We start from the raw sequence: 14,478 nt of genomic DNA, 5'->3' as shown, positions 1-14,478 counted from the left end.
CTGTCATCTGCTCAACCGCACAGCACGACCAAAGCAAAGGAGACACATTTATTCATACAACCATCCTCTGCAGTGCTGCTAAACTGATGTGTGTCACTCATTGAGGGCCTCTTGATGAGCATGGGCACGTGAAGTGTTTGTCTGTGTGCACGCTTCTGCTGACTAGTGCTGTTTTGTCACACTTTAAGATGCGATTCTGCTCACTGCAATTTTACCGAGTGGTTATCTGAGAAAGGCTACGGTAACTGTCAGCTCAAACCAGTCTGGCCATTCTCTGTTTACCTCTCTCATCAGCAAGTTGTTTTTGTCCACCTAACTGCCGCTCACTGGTTGTTTTTTGTTTTTTGCACCATTCTCTATACACTCTAAGAGACTGTTGTGCATGAAAATCCCAGGAGATCAGCAGTTACAGAAATACTCAAATCAGCCCGTCTAGCACCAACAATCATGCCACGGTAGAAATCACCGAGATCATATTTTCCCCATTCTGATGGTTTATGTGAACATTAACTGAAGCTCCTGATCCTTATATGCATGATTTTATAGATTACACTGCTGCCACACGATTGGATGATATATATATATATATATATATATATATATATATATATATATATATATATATATATATATATATATATATATATATATATATATATAACTGTATATACACAGTGTTGGGTAAATTACTCAAAGTAATTCACTACAGATTACAAATTTATTCTTTAAATGTAATCAGATTACTTTAGTGATTGCTTCATCTAAAAAGTAATCACATAACTAATTATTATACTTTTAAGTTACTTTCTAAATCACTTTCCTAGAAAAGTGTCTGGTTTTCAAAATGTCTATTTCCTCATTCATTGTTGCACACCCTTCAGCAGTCACAACAACGCTAACAGAGGTACAAATGAATTAATATTTTAAATGTAATATTCATAATACTTTAGCACAAGTAATGTACTTAAAAGTAATTACTTGAAAGTCAGTAACTGTAATCAGATTACAAGAATTTAAAATCAGATGTTACACTACTTTTGTAATGAAAATTAGATTACTTTGTAATCGAATACACCCAACTCTGTAAATAAATATATATTTATTTATTTTTTTCCTGACAGACGCTCTTTATACATTTCATCCTGTTTATAAACAAAAATTATCATTTTTCATTTACAAATAATAATAATTTTTCCTCAATTAACTTAAAGGTAAGGCAAAATACTAGCTTTAATCACCATTTTCTTTATTTTTTGGGGGGAACTATACCTTTTAGAAATAGAAATCCCTTAAATCAGACTGACTTCTTTTCCTGGATACTGGTATTTGACTAAACTGTGACATGCTGGATCGGGCTACACAAACACGAAGAACCCTGGACTAATTCTGTAATTCAGCAATAGCCTTCCTAACAGCAAAAAAACATTTAGTACCTGGATTATTTTGGCTGCACTAATTTACGTGTTTACTTTGAAGATATGTTACTTGATAATGTTGTTTACTGAGGCTTAGCTTTTGGTGTGACCCCGTGAAAAGCGTGCCAAGACATTGTCTAGGACCATCGGATATATTTTGGGCAAGGACTGGAAGCACCTGTTAGCCACTTTGTTATTGTACACTATTTTTAGAAAGGCCAAGCTTCAAAGCATTGCCCTAGTCAATTCTCAGTGTTTGGGATTGACAACAGCAAAGACTGCGTTTGCGGTGGGGGAGTGAATCAGCAGGGATCCAATGCGATGAGATATTACATCAATATCTGTGTTGCAATACGATAATAGCGCAATTCTTTGTTTAATGTATTGTTTCTTATTCATCTTTATTGGACTTTGGTGCTTTATGCATCAAGTGTTGAACTTATTGCATTACTTTATAGTACAGCCATTGAAGTTATATGGCTGTACTATAAAGTACAGCCATAGAGTTTAAAAAAAGGTGATGAGTGAGTAGTGTATACCTTGATTTCAATATGTTTCTAATTACATGAAAACCATGGCAGTCTAGCTGTACAGAGAATCTGTTTGGACATCCTTAGAATATGAAAAAATAATAAAGTTATTGACATATATGATATTCTTAGCTTGTTATGAGTTTGCGTTTTGCTCAAGTAATTGTGTGTTTGTTGACCTAATGCAGCTGTATGTCTTTTTGGATAAAAAATATGTGTGAAAAATGTAACTAAAATGTTTGATTGTTGGTGTAAGAATATCTCTACAGTATCGTGATGTAAAATACGACAGTACCTTAAAACATATATTTGACCCCACTTTTATTTGGCAAGTCTGGATGCAGTCACTTTTTTTTCTGTCTTGTAAGGTGTTACAGCCCTGGCAAAGTGGGTCAGTGGATCTGTTCTGTAATTGGAATCCCTCTCTGTCTGCATGGCATTGTGGATTACCTCGGCATGCCGTTCCCAGGCCATCGCTATTCTGTACCTGTTTTGTTGCATGGGAAACATGATCTGGTAAAGGCGGGACACAAAGAAAGCTCAGTTGTTGGCCTTCCATCGCCATTGCCTTGCGGCAGCTCTGACTTCACTTCCTGTTCCTATTTTGGCTTGGCCGGGCACAGTGCAGCTGAGTTATGGGCCAGAGATATGGCTGCATTCCAGTGAGAGTGCGCAAGAAGGGGGAAAAGAGAAAAAGAGTTCTTTGGGGCCCCCGGAGGGATTCTCGTTCTCTCCAAGTTCTATTGAAGCGGCAAGACATGTCCATTTAGTATGTGCTCTGTTTGCCTAGCATTTACTTTCTGGTTCAGACCACTTTATGTATTTTACCATTGGGTAAATTTGACCCCTTTTAGCAGCTTCTTCATTTGTTGAAAGTGAGATTTAGTCATTGTATTGGTAATTATTGTAATTCAGTACATCAAAAACTAACTTTTTGTTATATTTTCAAATAAATAGCAGTGAAAATAAATCTAAAAAAGCAAATATATATTTAAAAAGTTTTTTAATGTAGTGTTTTTTTTCTTCTTCCAGCATATAAATTAATGAATTGCTCTATAAACTCAATTTATGAGTTTAGAGGTGGACAATTTACAATATACGTATTTGCAATGGTCATCATGGGATGTTATTACGATTATGTTGTGACCAGTGTTGAGTAAGCTACTCAAAATAAGTAATTCACTACATATTACAAAATTACTTCTCTAAAATTGTAATCAGATTACTGACTTTACTGATTATTTCAACATAAAAGTAATCACATTACTAATTTATTTAAAGTTAGCCTACATTCTGAAACACTTTTCGCAGAAAAGTCTGTCTATATTTCTTTGTTTTTTGTATGCAATTCATACAGCTGTGTGTGTTGTCAGCAGTGACAAATGCAAACAGATGTATATATTAGCATAATTCATGCTATGCATGGTATTTTAGAAATATGCTTAACCCAAATAATGTGCTTGAAGTAATTTACCTTATTTAAAGGCAGTAACTGTAATCTAATTGCAATAATTAAAAATGCAATGCTTTACACTAATTTTTATTCTAAAAAGAAATTAGATTACAGTAATTAATTACTTGGTAATTAGATTACACCCAACGCTGGTTGTGACAGTATAAAAATATGCTGTATTGCGAATATGAAATTATTTGTATTCGATTGGAGTCACTCAGCACGCCCTGGGATTCGAACTTGCGAACTCCAGGGGTGGTAGTCAGCGTCTTTACACTCTGAGCTATATTTCTTTCTTGTTCATTGTCACACACAAGTCATACACTCAGCACTTCACATTTCTCCTTCACAATGACTCGTTAGTGGGCCATAATTAATGTATTCCACATAAATAATATATTAGAAATAAGTATAATCCTATTATGTACTTAAAAGTAATTAATGCATTGAAAGTCAGTAACTGTAATCTGATTACAAAGATTTTAATGTAATGCTTTACACCAATATTTCTTTACTAAAAGTAATTAGATTACAGTAACTAATTACTTTGTAATTAGATTAAACCCAACACTGTTTATAAGTATACATTTTTATATTTAACCTTTATATAAATAAATGTGATTAAATACTAATATCATTGCATAACCAAACATGCCTTGATAATTTGAACTAGACCTTTACTGTATTTTAGTTCTTGCATCTTGAATATGCTTGTCAATCATGTCAATAATGTCTGTATGGTCCCTCACAATTATAGCTCCTCTAAAAAAATAAATAAACAGTTTTTTCATTTTAAGAGCAAATACATAAATATATGATTTCGTACAAAGTCTTAAAACATTTTGAGAAATATTTTTATAATTTATATAGCCCATCAATAATGCATGTCTATTTAAAATAGGCAAAAATATAAAGGATTAATAGAAAAAAGTCAGGACCAGTATTGATTTTAGACCCATGTAAATTATGTGCAATTTTATCCAAATCTGCTGCCCTTCTGCCCAAAGGGGTGACGTGAAACAAGTTGTGAGATTGTAATGCGGGATCACATGTCACGGTCGTAAAGCCAGATGCTGAGTGACCTCTGTCCGTCAGGATTGGAATAGCAGTGAGGCCCTCTTAAAAAAGACCTAGATAAGCTACTTTTAGCTATGTGGAACAAAATTTACTGACCTGGGTGGTGCAGTGCTTCCTTTTAGAAAGCCGCAACCACATTATCAGCTTTTGAAATGTTTTGCATAAGCCACAGAGTAAAGGATCCCAACCTCTTGCTCGTTACAGCATGTCATAAAATTTTTCTTTTGAATTATCTTCACCAGCCTAGTCTTTATTTGATATTTTTTGGTTTGTTTATAAGATCAATTTTGTTGCTCAATCAGAACTGGTTTCTGCAAATGTCATGTTCTTTCATCATGTGCCAGTGATTCTCAACTGGTGGACCCAAAAAAGGGTCAGGGGGAATGATTATAATTTTTTTATAATTAATCACAGTCCTAATCTTAATACATTTAAAAGACTTTCTTGTTTACTTTTGTACAAAAAACCCTCCAATGTAAGCTAGTTGAGAACTACTGACACATACGGTATGAGATAAACATATGGTTGATCCATTCAACCCTGTTCCCAAGCTGGGAACACAACAAAGTTTTTTTTTTTCATGATTCCGTTTATGGTGCGCTGTAAGTGCTCTATATTTGTGGTGAATGCCATCACTAACCGCTGTCAGCAGCTTTTTTTGGGGTCACATGGGCTTACAGTTAGGTTCAGAGTTAGAAGGAGGCTCGTTGACAAGTCAATGTATGTTTTATGTTTGAAGGCCAAGAGACATGTTTAATATCCTGATGATGGGTTGGCACCTTGTATTTATGTACTTTGGGTTAAGTTTGGTTTTCAGGGCAACTTTTATGTTAAATGGTCTGCACTTATATAGTGCCTTTTAACCTTAGCGGTTCTACAAAGCACTTTACTGTGTCTCATTCACCCATTCTCGCACGCACGCACACACACACACACACACACACACACACACACACACACACACACACACACACACACACACACACACACACACACACCAATGACAGCAGAGCTGCAATGCAAAGCACTAGCCTGCCATTGGGAGCAACTTGGGGTTCAGTGTTTTGCCCAAGGATACTTCGGCATGTGGAGTCATGTGGGAATCGAACCGCTAACCCTGCGATTAATGGTCAACCCGCTCTACCTCCTGAGCCGCCCATGTTGAAAGACATGTCAAAAGGAGACAAATCAACAAAAAAATTTGCAGCAGCAGTAGAGAATTTTTAATGCAATAATACAATGGCGAATCAGAGGTGTTTAAATAAGTATCGACAAGTTTTCAACAATCACATCCATTTAACATTCAGAATGCACATTTGAATGCATTTTTATGCAGTTTTGTTTTTTATGCTGCTAATAAAATACATTTTTAAATATAAATTCTGTTGAAGTAAAAATTATAATGCTATCTCAAGGGAAATGGTGAACAGTTATTATTTTTTAGGATCGTGCTGCAAAAACAAAGACAACCTTTGGAACAAAGTCCCCAGTGTAATTAAATCAATAGTACAATATGTTCTAACAAACTTGTTTATTATAACAGCTTTGTTTGTTATTTGAGCTTTTAGTTTGAATTTTGAGTGGCAAGTTAAGCCCTCCCGTTGACAGCGGCCTCAACCGTTCCAGCCACAGCCTAATTTGTCAAAGATTTTGTATCGCAAAGTCCAGCTTTCGTCACTGTTGTTTAACTCTTGTAAGTTTCCCAGGGGTCTGTTGTTGTCCTGAGCCCAACATAGATCCATAATCACGTGGATTCCCTGTAATGTGTCGCTATTCATGGAGACTATTTCTCTGTCTGCTGTATTTGGTGACAAATATCTAGCTTATTAGCAAATAGCCTGGGATTGCTTGACATAAACTTATTTCAGTACAGGCTCAAAAGCGCTCTTATTGAGGATCCTATGATGCAGCTAAGACTATTGTGAAGCTCATATTATGAAGTAAGTCTTGGAGAACGCATGGGTGTGACAGACATGTGTTTTCATTTAATAAAATCCATGTTCACCTCTTAGTTCACCCCAAAATGAAAATTCTGACATTATTTCCTCACCCTCATGTTCCACAAAACAGAATTTTTGAAAGAAATTCAAAATAAAATACATAATGGAAAGTTAATAAACAATGACCCCATCATTTCCCCCTTTCAATATAACTAATATAACGTTAAACCTCTCCCTGACAACCATGTCACTCATTTTTATCTCATCTGTATCAGCTATACAGTCATTTGTCAGTGCAGTCAATAACATAGCAGATTGAAAGGTAAACATCAGAGCATCTTTTTGCAGCACAGCAGGCAATGGTGTGGTGGTGGACTGTGTCTGTTAAGTGTTGATTTCACGCTATGTTGGTACCTAGTTTTTGAGGCACTGTGCTGGAAAGTAAATAAACAAAGTACATCTTTTTCTCTCTGTGACAACGAGCTTATAGCTAACTAGCTAACCACATAGCTACTTTCATTACTTGTCAGCTGTGTGGAAGTTAATGTGTATACATGTGTTCACCAAACTGTTTTGTTCAGCATTCGCAGTTTGTTACCTCCTTCAACCGAACAATTACAGTCATTGCATTTACAAAATGTCATATTTAAAAGTCTGGTTTTCCACTGTTGAAAGTTTCCCCTGAACTTGTATAGCAGAATACGGTGTAACACCACTGCCGCTGTTTATCTCTTGACTCGGCAAGTATAAATGCTTCTTGTTTTACAACCTGCCCCTAATTGACTGGCAGCATTGTCAGCATTTGACTAATACTAAACAGTACTGATGTTTATTTAGCTATTTATCATATTTCAATTTATTCTTTATTTAAATGGTCAGCCATTGACTGATACTAAACATACATTACTGATGTTTATTTAGCTATAATTTTAATTTATTCTTTATTTAAATGGTCAGCAAACTGATACTGAACATACCGTACTGATGTTTATTTAGCTATTTATTGTATTTTAATTTATTCTTTATTTTCTCAATGTTAATTTCTAGAATTAGTTGACAATGTATAATAATAATGTCAAATATTCTTTGATAAAAATATTTGTTTAAGAAAGCAGCCTCCTGAGTACATTTGCATAGTTATATTGGTGCAAAATCGGTGTACAATCCTCATAGAAAAGGTCTGTTTTCATTCCAGCTCAAAAATGAACTATATTGGCCACCACATCGGTAATCTGTGAATTTTCCCCTTCTAAAATTGGTATCGGTCTCAAAAATCCCATATCGGTCGGGCTCTAATTATGACTCATGGCCGTAAATTGTGCGATATTTTTCTGAAGTTATGCAATAGCTTAGTTTAAGGAAAAGGCTGAAGTTTAGGTTGTTATTTACGAAAAATATTTGCATTGCCCCGTTGTGTTTGATGCGACTCAAGTGAACCATAATTTTGCTGTTTAATGACCGTAATTACCGGTCGTTTACATCCCAGTACAGTTATCTCATAACAAAGACCCCTGATGTGAGGCATTTGCTGTCAGAACTAGCCAATGTATCATGTATGCAAAGATATATGGCGACGAAAAGCAGGATAGTGGTGGGTGTGACATAATGTGGTTCTCGTTTCCCAGGTACCCCTCCACATGCTGCAGCCTCGTCGAAGAAACCCCGCAGTCGTGGTATTTTCCACAGTCTCTTCTGCTGCCTGTGCCATGACGAAGTAGATCACGTGCCCGTAAATAACAACGCCCCACTCCTGGTGGAAGAGAATGGAACCATCTCAAAAGTAAGAGTTGATTCAGGTTTTTGTAACCTCTTATTTTTTTTTTTTTTGCATTCTCTGAGTACTGGGCAGTTAACAATCAAGAGCCACATGATCAGCTGTGATAGTGAGGAAACTGAAACCTCATGTAGGTAAAGGTAAAGTTCACTGAAAAATTTGCATTTTTACATTATTAAATCACCCTCACATTGTTCAAAACTTGTCCACATTTATGAATGCTTTTGTAGGACACAAAAAGAGATGTTTGGCAGAATGTTAACCTCAGTCACCATTTAAAGTCATTGTATGGGGGAAAAGATGCAATAAAAGTGAATGGTGACTGAGGTTATCATTCTGCCTAACATCTCCTTTTGTGTTCTATGGAAGAGCAAAAGGCTAATCAGTTTGGAACATCATGTGAGCAAGTACACAATGAAAGAATTTTCCGTTTTTGTTTTCTTTAAATTTGAATATATCATAATGCTTAGATCTTATTCATGTATAAATCCTGATCTCTGTTTTATCTTTTAAACAGATATATTTACCCCATTTAACTGCATTGATTTAGGAAAAACAGAAGCTATCGGTTCAGCTAATTTGCAACTAATTGGAATCTGATACAAAGGTATGCCTAAAATTTTGGCAAAGTCAAAGCCATTCATGATTCCATTGAATTGATAATTTGGGGGAAAAAATACATTGCTGCAAACAACTAAAAGCAGATCGAGTGTCAATACTTTCTAAGTGTCGGGTTCAGATTTATGCCTTACTTAAGCTTTTTATAGTGATTTGATATGGCAGGAGTTATTTGTCACGTCTCTGTAGCACCAAAATAAATCGGTTGGTCTCCTGAAGGCGGGATGAGTGCGGGTTCAGTAAAGTCTCAACCCTACCGTCATGTCAATGTGCACACTGCTGCTTGTGTCTCAGGCAGGCTGTGGGCTCAACAAATCCCTTCAGCCTTGTGAATCCTCTCTGCAAACACACATTTCTGACTCTTGTTGCAGACTTTGTGGAGAGAGCAAACCAATGGAAGAATGTATGGAGTGTTTCACTTCTTCTGACTTTGCCAATCTTTTAGAGAAAGGAAGTCTTTTGTTGAAAGCAACATTATACTAGCAACTAAATATTTGGAATCTTCAGACACGGAGGTAAACATGCCTACTGAACTGTGCTTTGATCATTCTGAGGTCTCTGGACAAGGAGATCCAAAAAAGGAAAGACAGTCTTTGGAACATGCAACTGATTTGTGCACTGAACAGGAATTGCCTATTGACTACTCTGTGCACCAAAAGGCCATCGGGCTGAACAAAACAGATGGACTTTGCATTGAAAATAGTCAAATCGATGGTGAATTTTCAGATCAGCATGATCAGGCTGGTTCATCTGGATACAGTTTTTTGTTGGACAGCTGCTCTGAGCACAGTGAGTCTTTTGAAATAAGGATTTCGGTTGACTTAGTTGAAATGAGCCAACAAGATGATCTAAGCATTGCTTTTGAACAAAGTGATCAGAGTGAGGTTTCTGAACATGATGCTGAAGAGTTAACTTTATCTGAAATGAGCTCAGATGAGTTAACTTTATCTGAGATGAGCACAGATCCTTGTGAGTCTTTTCAACAAGATTATCCTGAGCAGTTCATTTTATCTGATATGAGCCCAGATTCTTGTGAGTCATTTCAACAAGATGATCCTGAACAGTTAACTTTATCTGAGACGATCCCAGAGCTTGGTGAGTTGTTTCAACAAGATGATCCTGAACAGTTAACTTTATCTGAGACAAATTCAGATCTTTGTGATTCTTTTCAACAAGATGATCCTGAACAGTTCATCTTATCTGATATGAGCCCAGATTCTTGTGAGTCATTTCAACAAGATGATCCTGAACAGTTAACTTTATCTGAGACAAATTCAGATCTTTGTGATTCTTTTCAACAAGATGATCCTGAACAGTTAACTTTATCTGAGACAAATCCAGATCTTTGTGATTCTTTTCAACAAGTTCTTCTTGAGTCCTCACAATTTGATCCATCAGATCAAGAAACGCTTTCTGAATATGACCCAGATTATCAGGAATCCACAGAACAGGACAGTGGTTCTGAAGAAGAGGATACCACTCTGCTATCTGAGTTATACAACTTATTTGATCAAAACTTGGTAGTTGAACTAGATTCTGAAGACCATAATACATCTAAACAGTCTAAGCTTAACAATCAAAACAAGCTTGCCGAATGCCATGCCATACATTTTGAATGCCCTGAACTGTGTCAAGTATCTAAAGAAAGTAAGCCATCTGACCACTGTGTGTCCCTTGAGCAAACACGGCTTACTAGGCAAATGGACACCACTGATGAGAGAGCTTTGCTAAACAACCCAGAGTGTTTCGTTGATCTATTGAAGAGTACTGATTGTAGCCAGACCTTTAATGTCCCGACTGATGGTAATTCAGAGGGAAGACTGCCATTTCATCAAGAATGTTACCAACTTTCTGAGCACAGTGAATCGTCTGAAGACTCTACTGTATGTGTTAACGCTCTAGAACAATGCACAGGCTGTGGAACATACTTTGAGAAATGCAACGTCCATCAACAATGCAATCCTGACCATTCTGAGAGCCCACATCAAAGCAAACCTGCTGAAAAATTCCATGAAATATGTGATTATCACACTAACAGGACTGAGGAAAGGAAACCATCTGAGTGTGATACCATGTTTTCTGGATCAATGGAAAACTTTGAGTCTCGGTGGCTTTCACAATTTCTTACCGATCTTTTGAGACACAATCAAGAGTCTGATCATAGAGAAGAACCTAGTAAGACAAATGAAGAGTTAGAAACCCCTGAAGTTGGGGCAGATTTTAAGCCTGAAGTTCAAGCTTTGGATAACTGTAGGAAGCTCTGTAAAAAGTGTGAAGAACAGGATAGAGGGGGATATCTTAACGATGAAACTCCTCAATCTTTTAAGCTCAAAGGAGATGAGGATAGCATTCTTGAACTCCACTCTAACATGGGTAATTCCATGGAAAAAGTCACCAAAGCAGAAGGTTCTTCGGATGAGTCAAGCGAGGAGGACTATGCTGACTGCAATGATAGCAAAAGCCAAGGCAGTTCTGAAACGGATGAGTCTTTTAAAAGTTTTGTTGATGAATCAGAATCATTTGAAATCTTAGATCAAGCATTTGAGAAGGAAAAACATTTCGGTCTTCTTTCAGAGGATGATGAGACCTCTTTTCAGATTCAACAGTCACATGAGTATCCTGAAGAAGGTGATGACAAGACCTTTGACATGTATACTGAGGAAGTCTTGGATGCTTATGTGGAAGAACATGTAATTGACTCTGAGAAACAAGTCACAGGAAAGAAAAGCAATAAAACATATGCTGAGGCTCTTTATGATGGACTCTGCATTAAACCAGGTCAAATCGATGAACCTTGTGCTAAACAAGGTGAGGTCTGTGAAACCCAAGCTTATAGGCCTAAGATTATTGGGGAGAGTTGCACACTGCATTTTGAGGAAGGAAAGGGCAATGAACCTTGCCCTAAAAATGAAGCGGTCATTGAACACAATGGTGACATGCATGTGCAAGGATCCTGTTTTGGAGCCATTGAAGGTCATGGACTTGAAGCAGTGGTAGAAGATGCTTTCGAGGATTTATCGAGAGATTCCACAGAGTTCTGTTCTGTAAAGAGCACTTGTCAAGGAATTTATGCTTTGGAATCCCTTTATAAAGAAAATACATTGTTGGAGTATGAGGTCAGTCAGAACTTATCTGAACTTTGCAGATCTGAAAACAAAGAAATCATAGAAGAGCCTCAATCTGTGTTTACGATCTATGAAAATGAGAATATCTTTGATGAAACAGTGGGAGCTTATGGACCTTATTGTGGAGAAACTCAAACTACTGAAGATGAAACATCCATGTATGACTTTGAAGATGTTGTGGCATGTGCTGAAGAACCCGAAGATGGCAAAGACATGCCTCCTGCTGATCAACAGATACTCTCCATACCATGTGCTTTAGAGGAACAGTCAAACACAGCATCGGACAGTCCTGAGATTTGTGAATCAGTTTGTCAGCAAGACACATCAGAGGCCTATATTAAGCCAAAAGACACCTCTGAGATCCCCCATTCCCATGGAACAGATAGTCTGTCAGAGCTAAACAAGCAAAATGCTAAATTAGAGCAGCTTATACATCAAGTTGCAAGAAGTGAGGCACCTGAACAATGTGAGCAGGAAGAATACTTTAACTCTGATCAGAAAAAGACAGACTCTGAACAGAGTGATGAGGACAGTGAGGCATCTGATGATGAAGAATTTTCAGATATCTGCGACTGTGAATTCTGTGTTCCGCCCATAGAGCAGGTACTTAAAAATCCTTTAAACCAGAGGTGCCCAAACTAGGGCCTGCATGCCAAAGTTGGCCCATGATGACCTTTGATTTAGCCCGCCTTGCCAAAGATGACAAGAGGGAAAAAATAATATGGCATTGATGCAGCTCTTAATTTTTAATTAATCTTTTTGTTTTAACATTTATTTGTTTATTTTTGTATTACAAAAACTATAGCTTATTTTAAAAGTAGAGAGTATAAGTGATTTACTTTTTTTTTATGTATATGCGCATACTTCAATGACCTTAAAATAAGTGAGCACCATTGGCCATCCCAGGTGCCATCCCAAAATTTTCACTATGATTGGCCAGCTCCAAAGTCGGAGGTGGGCATTCAATACTGCCTGACAGAACGTAGTTGGTTTAAAGAAAGATACACAAAATGCATAAAAATGACATTAAAATCAATGATGTGCATTGTTCAAGTATAGGACATTTGATGATTTTAATTTTAGAGTTCTGTGTGTTTTGCAGTATTAATATTTAAATAAAAAATAATACAGTTTGATATATACAACGTTTACTTTTGGCCCACTGCAATCAATCGAGTTTGATTTTTGGGAACCTCAGTTTAAACACACTTAGGGGATTTAGAGGCAATTTTCTTAGACAGATTTTAGGATTTTGTGGTGGTCAACAGATATGGGTAATTCAGTGTCTAAGTCTGATACCAATATCTACAGCACAGTGTGATTGATATAATACTGATATGTTGGGGCCTATCATCACACTTTTTAGTTCAGTGAATATTTACCTGGATGGGTTTATTTTTGAAAGACAATTTCTGCTTAGCCCCATACCCATACTGAAAAAAGGCAATTGAACATTTTCACATATTTTACCCAGGAAAAAAGATTCAGTTCATTAAACACATGTTGACCTTTTGTGAAAACTTGCCCCAATAATGGGTCACAATATATGAGGTACATTTTCACAAAGGAACCTGCCATTAAACCTGTAGCATTAGGTTTCATGTATATATTGGGGGGTCGATTTCCTATGTTATCCCACCTCCACAATCACAAATCTTCATTAAACAGCCTATTATAGGCTTTCAGCAAAAATATAAATGTTAAACTATTATGAAGAACAAAGAGATTCCTTAAACATTAAAAATGGAAAGGTAACATACAAAAACATCAAAACATTATTATGGCTAAGAAATATTCTATAAATGTATGATATTCAAGAGAAATCACACAATTAGCCACAATTAGACTTTCGGCTCCAAATCTTATGAGATTCCCCTTGTGACAGCTAGCCCAGTCTGCCCCATATTAGACAATTAATTAAACTCACAAGAGACACACAAAGATTGAATGAATGCATTTATAGACACAAATTTGAATTTCAGTGACTAACTCTGTATGCATAGGGTAGAGTCATTTTCAGGCATGCACTGTGTAATTTTTCTTATGACGAATGGTTGGCCAGTGACTTTGCAATCTCACCCCAGCTACAGTCTGTCACTTGATCTTCCTCTGCTTATGGAATGCTATTGCTCAAAGAGCTATCTTATGCCCCCTTATGGATTCTCGTATGTCTAAAATTAAGCTTTAATAATAAATTATAATGTTGATAATGAAGTGTATTTTATCACTGATATGCAGATGCATCTCTCTTTACTCTCTTTCTTTTTTAAATGCCTAACCTCTTTACTGATTTGTTCATAATGTCTGTGACGTAAGAACCTAACTGCCATTTTTACTGTAAAATAGCCTGCAGTAAATGCCAACAAAGCTACTTATTTACCAGAGTCCTTGGAATGTTTATTACAGGTCCCAGCCAAACCACTTCTTCCTCAGATAAAGTCTAAAGATGTAGGGAAGATCTGTGTAGTTATTGACCTGGATGAAACACTAGTCCACAGTTCATTCAAGGTAAGCCAAATGTGTTGATCTCTTTTTTTCTAACTGTT

The 14,478-nt window shown here is 36.5% G+C and overlaps 1 protein-coding gene across 3 annotated transcripts in view; it reads left to right on the top strand.

The window, feature by feature from the left end:
• LOC127655197 (carboxy-terminal domain RNA polymerase II polypeptide A small phosphatase 1-like) overlaps positions 1–14,478 on the top strand; it is a 48,918-nt gene that overhangs the window by 19,936 nt on the left and 14,504 nt on the right. For 2 of the 3 annotated variants that reach the window (XM_052142846.1, XM_052142848.1), the window contains exons 1-2: positions 9,092–12,535; positions 14,339–14,440. In XM_052142846.1, the coding sequence (XP_051998806.1) occupies positions 9,329–12,535; positions 14,339–14,440 (3,309 nt within the window). In that variant the 5' untranslated portion in view covers positions 9,092–9,328. Of the gene's footprint in view, positions 1–8,040; positions 8,196–9,091; positions 12,536–14,338; positions 14,441–14,478 lie in introns of those variants that run through there. The other variant, XM_052142849.1, reaches the window with a different exon arrangement.

Source organism: Xyrauchen texanus, chromosome 14 (assembly GCF_025860055.1).
Source record: "Xyrauchen texanus isolate HMW12.3.18 chromosome 14, RBS_HiC_50CHRs, whole genome shotgun sequence".
In the NCBI taxonomy this organism is placed as follows: Eukaryota; Metazoa; Chordata; class Actinopteri; order Cypriniformes; family Catostomidae; genus Xyrauchen; species Xyrauchen texanus.
This window is presented reverse-complemented; position numbering and strand designations above follow the sequence as displayed.